At 43.6% G+C, this 16,917-nt stretch overlaps 1 protein-coding gene across 1 annotated transcript; it reads left to right on the top strand.

Annotated features, from left to right (window-relative positions):
- The first annotated feature begins 406 nt into the window (after positions 1-406).
- Positions 407-15,904, top strand: LOC139415512 (translocating chain-associated membrane protein 2-like). The gene is made up of 11 exons (XM_071163618.1): positions 407-592; positions 2,437-2,500; positions 3,800-3,909; positions 5,048-5,164; positions 5,277-5,335; positions 11,378-11,462; positions 11,850-11,920; positions 12,086-12,190; positions 12,825-12,968; positions 14,728-14,885; positions 14,976-15,904. The coding sequence occupies exons 1-11, from the start codon at positions 473-475 to the stop codon at positions 15,050-15,052; spliced, it is 1,110 nt and encodes a 369-aa protein (XP_071019719.1). The 5' UTR covers positions 407-472; the 3' UTR covers positions 15,053-15,904.
- Positions 15,905-16,917: the final 1,013 nt, after the last annotated feature.

The following is a 16,917-nucleotide window of genomic DNA, read 5'->3' as shown; positions in this document are numbered from 1 at the left end:
TATTGGGTGGACATAATGCAAAAAGTAGTTTTAATTATTTGGTCTTTCATTGAATTCTGTGTACAAATGTAATGTATGCATTATATTTTATATCTACATTAAAAGCAAATAAGTTATGTTATGCTTGTAGATATTACATGGTAATGCATAGGTAATATGGGGTAATTTGTGTCTTTTATTTGTCCTTTTGAAAAGAGGGTGATTTGTAAACAAGCTCGCTCAGTTATTAATGCTAACTAGTTTTACATACAAATCATTTCGAACATTGTTGTAAATAAGAAAATGCTTTGAAAGTTCTATAAACGTTGTGTACCATTCTGGAATTCTGAAGGAATTTCACTTCGCCTTGCCTTTAATGAGGCATTTCAAAAACCTCCCCTTTTAAGAATGTGCACATGCGCAGAGTGGGGAAACAGTTAACTTCTGAACTTCGCAGGCAGAACATTTTTGGGGAAAAAGTAATTCTGCTGAAATGGCATTCCGGAGGAGAAACAAGAGTTATCCCTTCTTCAGCCAGGAATTCTTAATACAAAATCATGCCGATATCGTCTTTAGTTTGGTCATTTTTATTCTCATTGGATTGATGTTTGAGGTGAGATGAATTCTGATTTCAATTTTTTTGACGAATACATTGTTGCAGTTTTTGTTACAATGCAACAGTTGTCTACCTAGGGTTACAAAGTAACAGTTTAGCAGAATTTGTTTATCGTTTGTGTTCAAGTTGAAGCGAAAGACAGGACATCTTTACAGCATCATTACCTTCATCTCAACATCAATCTGTAGGCTAATCTGTAGGCTATTTCGTTTTTGTCAGCTAAAACGGAACTAATTCCATTTTGAAATGTAAACATTTTTTTGCATATGATTAACCCATTTTAAAGTGTTGTCACTTTGTAAAAACAATTCAAAACTGACAATGTGGTACCTTTTTCATTTTGCATTGATGTTCAACTAATGAACTCGTTCGGTGTGTTTGCCATCAACGAAAAGCTCATTTAAGGCACATCTAATGACATTACATGTTTTATACCATCCCGGTGCCAAAGCTTTTCGACTCCGGTAACGTTAGTCTGCTGTTAACTGCCACGTCTCCATCTTTGAGCGATGCTATTTTGCAATGAAAGAGTAGACTGGCTCACTTTCCTATGCTCTTGATACCAATTGTGTTACATTATCTATTTGCGCCCAAGCTGTCATTTTAATTAAAGGACAAATGTAGGCCTAAAATTGTACCCCTTTGACTTCGTGATTAGATACTTGAATGGTTCGACCAGAAACGGTCGTCATTGGATGATGAATTGGCACAGAAATACTTGCCGTAGTCTAATCCGTTAAAAAACAGTATGGTTTGTTTGGCAAAGTAATTTTCATTCCTGCGATTGATTGTTTTTTAGCCTAGGCTCTTTAGGAGTCAATCCGGAATTTAATTTCCCTTCAGCGAGCTATTGCCTCTATGTGTTCCTATAGACTATGGGGGGGTTTCCCTGAGTTAAACCACCACGTTTCAGAAAAAGAGTGAAATCCAATGTGTGAACATTTCACTCTCCATAGCCACGTAAACGAGATCCTCTCTCATGAACTCGGTGGGCATTAGTTTTGACAATGCACCAGTTGGCAACTTGTTAGTGCACTCCAGTCTAGAGTTTAGTCTACTGTGAAGTAGCGTCAGCCCTTCGTCAATGCAAGCCGTGTCATGCCGAGCCTACATGGGTTTTTTTTCTCTTTCTACAGCACAGTCATACCTCGGCATTCCAATAGTGTGTGATTGCAGCCTTGAATTCAGGGCATTCCTGCATCTGCAGTAACCCCCCCCCCCCCCAAGCATCCCATTGGTTCCTGCATGAATGCCATCTTGTGAGAATTTTGATATTCTGGATTTCCCCTGATTTGTGTACTGGAGTCCTAGCTAGCACACAGTGTCCTTCACTCCAGCCTGCCGAACACCTGCCCTTGCAGTCCTTAACAGAACTGTGGGAAAGCAGTGCCTGACAGGCGGGGGGGCAAACGACACTGTCTACTGTTGTTGTCCTAGCTAGCTAGCCACCGGTGTCGCCCCCCACCTTCTTCTGTGTGCATCCAACGCCACCTACTGTACCACGCCCCGACACTCCTGTGTACCGGATTCCTATCTTATGAAGAGGGGTTCCTCCAGATGCAGGAACACCCAGAATTGCAGGCCACATTTACATCCTTCTCCGGGTTAATTTTCAAAGCACAATGTCAAATTACGCCCAAAAGTGGGAGGTGTTTGAGAAAGTAGCCATTTTTTGAAGCAGTTTGAGGATAGAGACACACACACACACGTCCATTACCAGACTGTCTGTACTTGATTGCTTTATAGAGGAGGTCATGCATAGGCACGTCACTTGGCAGTGTCAAGAGGGTAGTCAGACAGGATAGATATAACCTATATGTGATTACGGTTCTCTTTTCTAGGCAACAGCAAAGACTGCCATATTGTTTATTCAACCTCAGTACAACATCAGCACACCGTCACCAGGTTTGTGCCACAACCCCCATGCTGCACTACATCCACAGCCCCCATGCTGCACTACATCCACAACCCCCATGCTGCACTACATCCACAACCCCCATGCTGCACTACATCCACAACCCCCATGCTGCACTACATCCACAACCCCCATGCTGCACTACATCCACAACCCCCATGCTGCACTACTACCACATCAGCTATGCGTCCCAAATGGCACCCTATTCCCAATATAGTGCACTTCTTTTGACCAGGGCTAATAGGGCTCTCGTCAAAAGTAGTGCTCTATGTAGGGAATATGGTGCCATTTAGGATGAAGACATACTATGGACTAAAAGGATCTAGACCTACTGTATATTTGCTCAGTGGCATTGCATCACTCTGGCTGCATTCACACAGGCAGCTTCATTCTGACCAATTAGTGGAAAAAACATTCAGAATTGGGCTGCCTGTGTAAACCCTTTGTTAGAGTAGGCCTATCTGCTATTTCTATCAGACCTGGGTCAAATACTTTCAGATACTTGAGCTGCACTTGGTTTAGTTTGCCTAGTACAATGGAACCAATGGAATAGAAAGCGAAAACGCCAAGCTAAATCAAGTGCACTGCACTTCAAACCCTTTCAAGTACTGATGAAGGCGTAACTGCCGAAACATGTAAGCCTGCCCGGCCTAAAAAAATACATAAATTGTGAAATGAGGTGACGTCTTTTAGTCCTTTTTAAAAAAAAAACTTTGGAGTTTCCCAATGATTCTTGAACTTGGGATTTAATTGGAAGTCCTTGTCATATATGGACGAGCACCCCGCAATTAAAGCGAGAGTGCATCTGTTACCCACTCCACAATGTGAATTTGATCTAGGCCTGATTTGTATTCTAGTTTTCTTCCTTTTGAGTCTGAAAGAGCAGCAGATAATAAGTTGCTCTGAGAATACCTGTTGTCATCAAAGCATTCCTAGCTGTAGCCTATGTTTGTGTGTATGACCAGTGTCCCTTGTTATTCATTATGCCTCCCTGTTCTCCATTGTTTGTCCTCCCGTCTGTCTTCCCTTCCGTCTGTCCGTCCGCCCTCCTGTCCGTCTGTCCACCCTCCTGTCCATCTGCCTGTCCGTCCTATCTATCGGTCATCCTGTCTTGTCTGTCCATTCTTCTGTCCTCCTGTCGGTCTTCCTGTCTGTCTGTCTGGTCTTCCTGTCTGTCTGGTCTTTCTGTCTGTCTGTCTTTCTGTCTGGTCTTTCTGTCTGCCTGTCTGGTCTTTCTGTCTGTCTGTCTGGTCTTTCTGTCTGTCTGGTCTTTCTGTCCGTCTGTCCAGAGGGAGAGGTGACGTTGTACCAGTATGGCTGGCAAGACTGCACCACCATCCTCTTCTATTTCTTCATCACCATCATCCTCCACGCCGTGGTGCAGGAGTACGTCCTGGATGTAAGTATTACCAAGACCCACTGTATTTTGGGTATTAGTGTTTTTGTATCCCCTAGATTATTTTTTCTAAGTAGGGTGCAAAGGTTCCCAAAGAAACAGCCAAGGCACTCTGGAATCTTAACTGGCTGTCAATTGAAACCAATATATGCTAAACTATTACAGGCTGGAGTCAATGGGGCTAGGCGGGGTGGCCTGACTTATTGATACAATGGTAGGGAAACACAAGTGGTCAACTGGAGATTCAGGTCTGAGTAGAAGAGCACCCTTTTAAGCACAGATGTAGGATCAGTCAATCATTACATGAACCATTTGAAGTGGACATGCGAAACTGACCTTAGATCAGCGTCAATGGGCCTACTCCATACAGACTCCTCAGGAGGTCACAAGGTCAAATTGAGTTATCCTTCTGTCTGCTCTCCTAGATAACTTGCAGGATACAGGAATGTAGCCTGTGCTCATATCCACAAAGCATTTCAGAGTAGGAGTGCTGATCTAGGATCTATACCATTATATTCTTTATTCATTATGGCAAAAATTCTAAAAGGCTAAACTGATCCTAGATCAGCACTCCTACTCTAAGATGCTTTGTGGATACGGGCCCTGATCCCAAATCTGTTTGGGCTATCTTCCTAACTCCTAAGTTTAGCATGACCGTGACCATAAGAGTTGGCAAGACAGCACAAACAGATCTGGGACCCAGGTAACAGGAATGAGATTGTAATAAAAATGGTTGATCTCAAAAAAAGGTAACGGGATAGTTATTATTTTCCTCTCTAGCTCCATAATCAAGTGTGTTTTACGATGGCTTAACGCTTGAACAGCATGTCTCTGCTCAGAGGGGTGTACTACAATATGGAGTACTAGGATATGGAGTTAGCCAGCAAACTTGTCAACATTTTCTGATATAACTCTAATTTATTTAACAAATGAAAAGACATCTAGGTTCAGCTTTTTTTTTTTATGAACCATAAAATCAGTAGTTATTTCTGTTATCAAAGTTAGCTGGCCAACCCATTGATCCTGCTTTGTAGTACACCCCTCAGAAGGGCTTCAGAGTGGCTAAAAATAGCCATCTTGTTTGTAGGTAATTTTATTGTTGTACACTTCATTTTGTATCATAATGACTTGTTGTTGTTAGAAAGTGAATAGGCGCCTCCATCTCTCAAAAAGCAAGAACACCAAGTTCAGTGAGTCAGGCCAGCTGTGTGTGTTTCACCTGGTGTCCAGCGTGTGGAGTTTCTACATACTTATAACAGTAAGAAACGCACGAATGCACACAAACACATACGCAGCCACACACACATCAATGTGTAGTGTTAGGTCAAAACTTCATGAACAATTCCACTGTCTCCCTTTTCCCTTTGCAGGAAGGATACGTGTTTCACCCAAGCACCCTTTGGGAGAACTACCCACATGTCCACCTCCGGTATGATGACTCAGCACTAAACAGGGTCTGCATCTGAAATGGAATAGCAGACTAATCTTAACCTGTAGGGGTAGTTCCAGTGATATATATATATATATATATACATACATACATACATACATACATACATACATACATACATACATACATACATACATACATACATACATACATACAGTGGGGCAAAAAAGTATTTAGTCAGCCACCAATTGTGCAAGTTCTCCCACTTAAAAAATATGAGGCCTGTAATTTTCATCATAGGTACACTTCAACTATGACAGACAAAATGAGAAAAAAAAATCCAGAAAATCACATTGTAGGATTTTTAATGAATTTATTTGCCAATTATGGTGGAAAATAAGTAGTTGGTCAATAACAAAAGTTTATCTCAATACTTTGTTATATACCCTTTGTTGGCAATGACAGAGGTCAAACGTTTTCTGTAAGTCTTCACAAGGTTTTCACACATTGTTGCTGGCATTTTGGCCCATTCCTCCATGCAGATCTCCTCTAGAGCAGTGCTGTTTTGGGGCTGTTGCTGGGCAACACGGACTTTCAACTCCCTCCAAAGATTTTCTATGGGGTTGAGATCTGGAGACTGGCTAGGCCACTCCAGGACCTTGAAATGCTTCTTACGAAGCCACTCCTTCGTTGCCCGGGCGTTTGGGATCATTGTCATGCTGAAAGACCCAGCCACGTTTCATCTTCAATGTCCTTGCTGATGGAAGGAGGTTTTCACTCAAAATCTCACGATACATGGCCCCATTCATTCTTTCCTTTACACTTTGCAGAAAAACAGCCCCAAAGCATGATGTTTCCACCCCCATGCTTCACAGTAGGTATGGTGTTCTTTGGATGCAACTCAGCATTCTTTGTCCTCCAAACACAGAGTTGAGTTTTTACCAAAAAGTTCTATTTTCGCTTCATCCAAATGCTCTCTAGCAAACTTCAGACGGGCCTGGACATGTACTGGCTTAAGCAGGGGGACACGTCTGGCACTGCAGGATTTGAGTCCCTGGCGGCGTAGTGTGTTACTGATGGTAGGCTTTGTTACTTTGGTCCCAGCTCTCTGGAGGTCATTCACTAGGTCCCCCTGTGTGGTTCTGGGATTTTTGCTCACCGTTCTTGTGATCATTTTGACCCCACGGGGTGAGATCTTGCGTGGAGCCCCAGATCGAGGGAGATTATCAGTGGTCTTGTATGTCTTCCATTTCCTAATAATTGCTCCCACAGTTGATTTCTTCAAACCAAGCTGCTTACCTATTGCAGATTCAGTCTTCCCAGCCTGGTGCAGGTCTACAATTTTGTATCTGGTGTCCTTTGACAGCTCTTTGGTCTTGGCCATAGTGGAGTTTGGAGTGTGACTGTTTGAGGTTGTGGACAAGTGTCTTTTATACTGATAACAAGTTCAAACAGGTGCCATTAATACAGGTAACGAGTGGAGGACAGAGGAGCCTCTTAAAGAAGAAGTTACAGGTCTGTGAGAGCCAGAAATCTTGCTTGTTTGTAGGTGACCAAATACTTATTTTCCACCATAATTTGCAAATAAATTCATTAAAAATCCTACAATGTGATTTTTGGGGGATTTTTCTAATTTTGTCTGTCATAGTTGAAGTGTACTTATGATAAATTACAGGCCTCATCTTTTTAAGTGGGAGAACTTGCACAATTGGTGGCTGACTAAATACTTTTTTGCCCCACTGTACGTACGTACATGCATGCATACATACATACATACATTACATACATACATACAGTGCCTCAAAGTATTCAGACCCCTTGACTTATCCACATTTTGTTACATTACACACGTATTCAAAAATTGATTAAATAAAAAATCCTCATCAATCTACACACAATACCCCATAACGACAAAGGGCTAACAGGTTTAGATTTTTTTGCAAATTTATTAACAATAAAAAAAACTGGTCCCTTATTTACATAACTATTCCAACCCTTTGCTATGAGACTTGAAATTGAGCTCGGGTGCATCCTGTTTCCATTGATCATCCTTGAGATGTTTCTACAACTTGATTGAAATTACCTGTGGTAAATTCAATTGATTTGACATGATTTGGAAAGGCACACACCTGTTTACATAAGGACCCGCAGGTGACGGTGCATGTGAGAGCAATAACCAAGCCATGAGGTCGAAGGAATTGTCCGTTGAGCTCAGAGACAGGATTGTGTCGAGGCACAGATCTGGGGAAGGACACAAACATTTCTCCAGTATTGAAGGTCCCCAAGAACAGTGGCCTCCATCATTCTTAAATGGAAGAAGTTTGGAACCACCAAGACTCTTCCCGGAGCTGGCCGCCCAGCAAAACTGAGCAATTGGGGCAGAAGGGCCTTTGTCAGGGAGGTGACCAAGAACCCGTTGGTCACTCTGACAGAGTTCCAGAGTTCCTCTGTGGAGATGGAAGAACCTTCCAGAATGTCAACCATCTCTGCAGCACTCCACCAATCAGGCCTTTATGGTAGAGTGGCCAGATGGAAGCCACACCTCAGTAAAAATCACGACAGCCTGCTTGGAGTTTGCATAAAGGCACCTAAAGAATCTTAGACCATGAGAAACAAGATTCTATGCTCTGCTGAAATCAAGATTGAAATATTTGGCAAGAATGCAAAGCCTCACATCAAATCAAATGTATTTATATAGCCCTTCGTACATCAGCTGATATCTCAAAGTGCTGTACAGAACATCTGGAGGAAACCTGGAGGCACCCGTACAGTGAAGCATGGTGGTGGCAGCATGCTGTGGGGATGTTTTTCAGCGGCGGGGATTGGGAGACTAGTCAGGATCGAGGGAATGGATCAAAGTATAGAGAGATCCTTGATGAAAACCTGCTCAGGATATCAGACAGGATTGAAGGTGAACCTTCAAACAGGATAATGATGCTAAGCACACAGCCAAGACAGTGCAGAAGTGGCTTCAGGACAAGTCTCAATGTCCTTGAGTGGCCTAGCCAGAGCCTGACTTGAACCTGATCGAACATCTCTGGAAAGACCTGAAAATAGCTGTGTATCAATGCTCTCCATCCAACATGACAGAGCTTGAGAGGATCTTCAGAAAATAATGGGAGAAACTCACTACAAGCTTGGCACACCTGTATTTGGTGTCATACCCAAGAAGACTCCAGGTGCTTCAATAAAGTACTGAGTAAAGGGTCTGAATACTTATGTAAATGTGATATTTCAGTTTAATTTAATACATTTGCACAAATGTCTAAACCTGTTTTTGCTTTGGCATTATGGGGTATTGTGTGCGGATTGATGGGGGGGACTATTTTATTTATTTTAGAATAAGTCTAATGTAAGAAAAAGTCAAGGGGTCTGAATATTGTAGTCATGCACTATATATATATATATATATATATATATATATATATATATATATATATATATATATATATATATATATATACATACATACATACATACATACATACATACATACATACATACATACATACATACATACATACATACATACATACATACATACATACATACATACATACATACATACATACATACATACATACATACATACATACATACATACATACATACATACATACATACATACATACATACATACATACATACATACATACATACATACATACATACATACATACATACATACATACATACATACATACATACATACATACATACATACATACATACATACATACATACATACATACATACATACATACATACATACATACAGTGCCTTGCGAAAGTATTCGGCCCCCTTGAACTTTGCGACCTTTTGCCACATTTCAGGCTTCAAACATAAATATATAAAACTGTATTTTTTTGTGAAGAATCAACAAGTGGGACACAATCATGAAGTGGAACGACATTTATTAGATATTTCTAACTTTTTTAACAAATCAAAAACTGAAAAATTGGGCGTGCAAAATTATTCAGCCCCTTTACTTTCAGTGCAGCAAACACTCTCCAGAAGTTCAGTGAGGATCTCTGAATGATCCAATGTTGACCTAAATGACTAATGATGATAAATACAATCCACCTGTGTGTAATCAAGTCTCTGTATAAATGCACCTGCACTGTGATAGTCTCAGAGGTCCGTTAAAAGCGCAGAGAGCATCATGAAGAACAAGGAACAGACCAGGCAGGTCCGAGATACTGTTGTGAAGAAGTTTAAAGCCGGATTTGGATACAAAAAGATTTCTCAAGCTTTAAACATCCCAAGGAGCACTGTGCAAGCGATAATATTGAAATGGAAGGAGTATCAGACCACTGCAAATCTACCAAGACCTGGCCGTCCCTCTAAACTTTCAGCTCATACAAGGAGAAGACTGATCAGAGATGCAGCCAAGAGGCCCATGATCACTCTGGATGAACTGCAGAGATCTACAGCTGAGGTGGGAGACTCTGTCCATAGGACAACAATCAGTCGTATATATTGCACAAATCTGGCCTTTATGGAAGTGGCAAGAAGAAAGCCATTTCTTAAAGATATCCATAAAAAGTGTCGTTTAAAGTTTGCCACAAGCCACCTGGGAGACACACCAAACATGTGGAAGAAGGTGCTCTAGTCAGATGAATCCAAAATTGAACTTTTTGGCAACAATGCAAAACGTTATGTTTGGCGTAAAAGCAACACAGCTCACACCATCCCCACTGTCAAACATGGTGGTGGCAGCATCATGGTTTGGGCCTGCTTTTCTTCAGCAGGGACAGGGAAGATGGTTAAAATTGATGGGAAGATGGATGGAGCCAAATACAGGACCATTCTGGAAGAAAACCTGATGGAGTCTGCAAAAGACCTGAGACTGGGACGGAGATTTGTCTTCCAACAAGACAATGATCCAAAACATAAAGCAAAATCTACAGTGGAATGGTTCAATAATAAACATATCCAGGTGTTAGAATGGCCAAGTCAAAGTCCAGACCTGAATCCAATCGAGAATCTGTGGAAAGAACTGAAAACTGCTGTTCACAAATGCTCTCCATCCAACCTCACTGAGCTCGAGCTGTTTTGCAAGGAGGAATGGGAAAAAAATGTCAGTCTCTCGATGTGTAAAACTGATAGAGACATACCCCAAGCGACTTACAGCTGTAATCGCAGCAAAAGGTGGCGCTACAAAGTATTAACTTAAGGGGGCTGAATAATTTTGCACGCCCAATTTTTCAGTTTTTGATTTGTTAAAAAAGTTTGAAATATCCAATAAATGTCGTTCCACTTCATGATTGTGTCCCACTTGTTGATTCTTCACAAAAAAATACAGTTTTATATCTTTATGTTTGAAGCCTGATGTGGCAAAAGGTCGCAAAGTTCAAGGGGGCCGAATACTTTCGCAAGGCACTGTATATATATATATATATATATATATATATATATATAGATATACAATAGATGACTGATAGGGGGCGCTGTGTTTTTTTATTTAACCAGGTAGGCCAGTAGTGAACAAGTTTTCATTTACAACTGCGACCTGGCCAAGATAAAGCAAAGCAGTGCGACAAAAACAACGGAGTTACACATGGAATAAACAAACGTACAGTCAATAATACAATAGAAAAATCTATGTACAGTGTGTTCAAATGTAGTAAGATTAGGGAGGTAAGACAATAAATAGGCCATAGTAGCGAAATAATTACAATTTATCATTTAACTCTGGAGTGAATGGATGCAGATATATTAGACACCTTAATGCATACTTTAAATTATATTATGTCAGCTAAACAAGTTAAAGATTAAAATTAATAAAAACATTTACCTTAAAGTATAATTTTGAGATTACTAATGTTACTGTCGCCACTACAACATACTTAAATACATGTAATTTTGTTCTTGAAACATTTAATTGAAATAGTGTAGAATTCCATTCATTTCCATGGAAGACTGATCCTACTGGGGATTGCCGGTGGCTTCAAAGCCTCTCAATGACAAATGCATAGCATCAGCAATCCAGGGTTTCAATAAATCACTCGGTAGTTCCCCTGCTGTGTACTGTATCCTTGAACAACCGCTCTCTCTCTCTCTCTCTCTCTCTGTTGCAGGTTTCAGGTGAAGTTCTTTTACCTCACTCAGCTGGCCTACTGGCTTCACGCCCTACCTGAGCTCTACTTCCAGAAAGTACGCAAGGTCAGTGCTGAGGCTGTGGGAAACAGAGGGCTGATATCTCTGTGTGTGTGTGTGTGTGTGTGCTGTGCGAAAACAATTAGCTGAAAGGAAATCTTCATTAAATCAGCCCATAGACTAAGGAATTCTGTCAGATTATATTCAACGTAAAAATTGTTTACCCCTAATGACAATCACATGTTACTTTCCTGACATTGAAAGCTGCAATTCATCTCATTGTCCATAGACTCCTTTACTTTCAAGGTATAAAACAATATGGAAACGTGCTATTCAGGTGAACTATTCCCTATATTAGTTTGCACCCACATGCCGTCTTTCTGAGTGGTTCCATTCCTGTTGACAGACAACCAGAAGTTCTTGGTGTGACTGCTCGTTGTTGTTGTTCCTCAGGAGGAGATCCCTCGCCAGCTGCAGTACATCTGTCTCTACCTGCTGCACATCTCTGCAGCATACCTGCTCAAGTAAGCACCTAATAGAAGCACTACTAAAATCACCTATATAAACATAGATAAGTACCTAATATTAGCACAAATACATATGAAAGTGCATGAGCACATATACAAGCATATCTAAGCACCCATATAATCCTAATACTCCCCTCCATGTCCCTCCCTCCTCTCCCACAGTTTGAGTCCTGTGGGCCTGGTACTCCTCTGTCTGCAGTACCTGTCTGAGCTGGGCTTCCACATCGCCAGAATATTCTACTTCACTGATGAGAGCCACCAAAAGATGTGAGTTCCTATTTCCAACTCTGTGGCCTTGTGGTTAGTGTCTGGCCTCCGATTGGAAGGTTGGAAGGTCCCCGGTTGAGTCATACAAAAGACTCTTAAACTGGGACCTGATCCTGCTCATCTTGGAACTCATTATTAAGGAGATAGCTTGGGGGTAAAGGCCCTGTGATCGACTGTCCAGGTGTACTTGTACATCAAGCTGCCTAACGCTACAGAATCATGAGACGGGCTCCTGCCCAATGGGCCATTCTGGCTCGGACAAGGCTTGCTTACCTTTGTCATAACCTTCTTACTTTACTTTCCAACTGCACAACAACATATCATATAGAAGTGCTGTTCATATTATAATGTGACGTGAACAGCACTTCATTAAAAGTAGACTCTGTAATATGACATCACCAGACATATTGGGGCGACTTCCTGAAAAACAACCTGCCAAGACTCCCACTATTGGCTCATTGCATATATATATATACACACACACACATTTTTTATATATATATATATATATGCTGGAAGTCTCCCTGCTGCTTATGATGATGTCTTATTGCTGACTACCTTTAATGGCACTGCCTTGTGATCAATCCTAATAATCATAATCCACTTCTTCTGTTATTTACTGATGTGTGTCCAGGTTTGACCTGTGGGCCGTGAACTTTGTGTTCACGCGGATGGTGACCCTCACACTTGTGTTCCTGGCTGTGGGTTTTGGGTTGGCCCGTGCCGAAAACCAGGGGCTGGACTGGGACATGGGGAACTTCAACACCGTGCTGATACGGTAAGGCTTTTTAGTAGCTTCTATGTCTATTGTACACATGACAGACACCAGTATTTCTACGTGCTGATACGGTAAGGGTTTTTAGTAGCTTCTATGTCTATTGTACACATTACAGACACCAGTATTTCTACATGCACATCATCATCTGCACATCTATCACTCCAGTGTTAATTTGCTAAATTGTAATTACTTCGCTACTATGGCCTATTTATTGCCTTGCCACCTCAAGCCATTTGTACACACTGTATATCAATTTTTCTATTGTGTTATTGACTAAGTTTGTTTATGTGTAACTCTGTTGTTTTTGTTGCACTGCTTTATCTTGGCCAGGTTGCAGTTGTAAATGAGATCTTGTTCTCAACTGGCCTACCTGGTTAGATAATAAAATAACACGCAAGTGTAAGCACTCACACACACACTCCCTCTCCCTTCTCCCCTCCCTCCCTCCTCCTTCTCCCCTCCTTTCTCCCGCCTCCTTCTCCCTCCTCCTTCTCCCCTCCTTTCTCCCGCCTCCTTCTCCCTCCTCCTCCCCTCCTCCTTCTCCCCTCCCTTCTCGCCCCTCCCTTCTCCCCTTCTCCTCCTTCTCCCTTCCTTCTCCCCTCCCTTCTCTTTCTCCCCTCCCTCTCCCTTCCTCCCCCTCCCTCCCTCCTCCTTCTCTCCCTCCTCCTTTCCCCTCCCTCCTCCCTTCCCTTCTCCCCCCTCCTTCTCTCGCCTCCTCCTCCCTCCTCCTTCTCCCCTCCCCTCCCTTCTCCCCTCCCTCCTCCTTCTCCCCTCCCTTCTCCCCTCCCTTCCCTTCTCCTTCTCCCCCCTCCCTTCTCCTTCTCCCCCCTCCCTTCTTTCTCCCCCTCTCCCTCCCTCCCTTCTCCCTCCTCCTTCTCCCCTCCCTCCCCCCTCCCTCCTTCCTCCTTCTCCCCTCCCTTCTTTCCTCCCTCCCTTCTCCCTCCTCCTTCTCCCCTCCCTCCCCCATCTCTCCCCTCCCTTCTTTCCTCCCTCCCTTCTCCCTCCCCCTCCCTTCTTCCCCCTCCCTTCTCCCTCCTCCTTCTCCCCCTCCCTTCTTTCCTCCCTCCCTTCTCCCTCCTCCTTCTTTCTTTCCTCCCTCCCTTCTCCCTCCTCCTTCTCCCCTCCCTCCTTCTTTCCTCCCTCCCTTCTCCTCCTCCTTCTCCTTCTCCCTCCCCCCTCCCTCCTTCTCCCCTCCTCCCCCTCCTCCCTCCTTCTCCCCTCCTCCCTCCTTCTCCCCTCCCTCCCCTCCCTTCTCCTCCTCCTTCTCTCCCCTCCCCTCCCTTCTCCTCCTCCTTCTCCCCTCCCTCCCTTCTCCCTCCTCCTTCTCCCCTCCCCCCCTCCCCCTCCCTCCTCCTTCTCCCCTCCCCCCCTCCCTCCTCCTTCTCCCCTCCCTCTCCCTCCCCCTCCTCCTTCTCCCCTCCCTCCCTCCTCTTTTCTCCTCCTCCTTCTCCCCTCCCTCCCCCTCTTTTCTCCTCCTCCTTCTCCCCTCCCTCCCCCTCTTTTCCCCCTCCTCCCCCCCTCCCTTCTCCCTCCTCCTTCCCTCCTCCTTCTCCCTCCTCCTCCTTCTCCCTCCTCCTTCTCCCTCCTCCCTTCTTCCCTCTCTTCTTTCCTCCCTCCCTTCTTTCCTCCCTCCTCCTTCTCCCTTTCCTTCCTTCTCCCCTCCCTTCTCCTTCCCCCTCCCCACTCCCTCCTCCTTCTCCCCCCCTCCCTTCTTGCCTTTCTTCCCTCCTCCCTCCCCCTCTCTCAAACCTCTCTATAGGATGCCTGTGTTGTTGCTGGTGAGTCTGACCCAGTCCTGGCTCCTGTGGAAGTTTATCCGTTTCCAGCTGAAGCGGTGGCGAGAGTTCAGACATGAACAGGTCGCTAGGAAGAGGGTCGCCGCCAAGCAAACCCCCCGACCGCTGAAGAGAGACTCCAGTGAGTGGACACGCGCTTTAATAGTACGAGTTGAAGACCTATTACAGCAAGTGTATTTAGGTTTGTTAATGTGTAAATGCCCTCCTCCAGTTGGCCACCATGAAAACGGCGCAATCAAAGCTGAGAACGGAGCCTCTCCTCGACCCAAGAAGATCAAGGCCCCCTAATGGCTCCACCTGTCATGGCTGCCTGAACAGTGACCCTGGCTATATGGCTTATCAATCAGAGGAACAAGAAACTGGTCTCACACCATTCATCCTCTTCCTGTTTTACGTATTTTCTGGAGGTGATGTGGGGGCTGCGTAGGTCGCCATGGCCACAACAAGGCTTAAAAAATGCAATTCCAAAACCAAACCCCCCTCGAGCCCTGAACAGACATTTACTATCATATCAGTATTGTTTTTATACAACTGTCTGCTATGGACACTCGGGTTCTGATCTCCATGTATACTGAACGATGTATGTTATTTGTGGCACACTGTATACGTAATATTGAATGTGTTGGTGCCTGTTCCTTGTGCGTTAAGAACTGTACTGGTCTGGGGTTTGTCCAGATGCAGCTGTTTTTTCAGCTCTGCTGTTGAATGAGTCGCTTTTAGCATGGGTCGTATTCATTAGGCACCAAACGGAAGAAAACTGACTGAAGCGTGGACGGACTGGACTTGCCCAAGAAGAAACACTCATTTTCGGTTTCCTCTGCTAAATGTTTTGTGCCCTAATAAACACGACCCTGGTTACTTGGTGCAGGAAGAATGTTGCTGGTTCTACAGTGGTCCTAAAGGGATATCAGAGCGTGATGGGCGGGACCAAGGTGAGATTGGACCAATTATGGGGCTCTGGTTACTCCTTGGCCCCTCCCTCTGGGCCATGGTCAGTGTGGCTCGGACCGTGCTGTGGTCACTTTACACAAACATCCTGATGACCACCATGTATATGGGATAATACTGCATGCTATTCCATTTAGTTTTCTATTTTTACTTTATTAAATAATACATGGTTCTCAAATGCTGAGGTTTGAACAGTTATTTTGGTCTATTGCGTCATTACCACGGTTTTGTATGTGTTAAAACGTACTGAGTGTTTCCAAGTCATTTTAATCTAATGACCATAGCCACAATGTAGGAAGTATTGCAGGCCCAAAGGGGCTGTCTGAACGTTACTAGCTGTCAATTCCCTACTTCCTCCCTTCTTGATTCCTATCATAGCTCATTGGAGAGAGGGACCTTGGATGCTCCCTTCCACTGCACGTTGACTTGAATTGAGGAAGCATGGATTTGGGTCTTTGTAGTCTTACAAGCCAGCCAGCCTCACAAAGCTATTTCTGTAGAGTGAGTCAGATTGATGTACAAGTACACCCCCTGGACAGGTGGCACAAAAAAGGACAAATTGCAATTGGCTCAGAACAGGTCAGCAATGCTGGTCCTTGCATGTACACAGAGAGTTGATATTAATGTAAATCTCTCCTGGCTCAAAGTGGAGGAGGAATTGACATGTTGAATGCACCGAGCTGTCTGTCTAAACAACTGGCACACAGCTCGGACACCCATGCATACCCCACAAGAAATGCCAAAAGAAGTCTCTTCACAGTCTCCAATTCCCGACTAGACTATAGACGGTGCACGGTACTACATGGAACTCTATTCCACATCTAACTGATGCAAGCATTAACATTTGATTAAAAAAAAAACACCTTATGGAACAGCAGGGACTGAAGCAACACAAACATAGGCACACACACAATAACATACTAACTATACACACACATGGATTTAGTACTGTAGATGTGGTGGAGTAGGGGCCTGAGGGCACACAATGTGTTGTGAATGCATTGTAATGTTTTTAAAAGTGTATGAACTGCCTTAATTTTGCTTGACTTCAGGAAGAGTAGCTGCTGCCTTGACAGGAACTAATGGGGATCCATAATAAACCCCAGGAAGAGTAGCTGCTGCTTTGGTAGGAACTAATGGGGATCCATAATAAACCCCAGGAAGAGTAGCTGCTGCTTTGGCAGGAACTAATGGGGATCCATAAT

Source organism: Oncorhynchus clarkii, chromosome 8 (genome assembly GCF_045791955.1).
Source record: "Oncorhynchus clarkii lewisi isolate Uvic-CL-2024 chromosome 8, UVic_Ocla_1.0, whole genome shotgun sequence".
Lineage (NCBI taxonomy): Eukaryota > Metazoa > Chordata > Actinopteri > Salmoniformes > Salmonidae > Oncorhynchus > Oncorhynchus clarkii.
The sequence above is the reverse complement of the archived record's forward strand: the minus strand, read 5'-3'. Positions and strand labels throughout refer to the sequence as shown.

Coding starts and splice junctions, on each gene's coding strand:
- LOC139415512 (XM_071163618.1), top strand. CDS start 473: ATGGCATTCCGGAGGAGAAACAAGAGTTATCCCTTCTTCAGCCAGGAA. Junction 5,336..11,377: donor TACCCACATGTCCACCTCCG/GTATGATGACTC, acceptor TCTCTGTTGCAG/GTTTCAGGTGAAGTTCTTTT. Junction 11,921..12,085: donor TCTGCAGCATACCTGCTCAA/GTAAGCACCTAA, acceptor CCTCTCCCACAG/TTTGAGTCCTGTGGGCCTGG.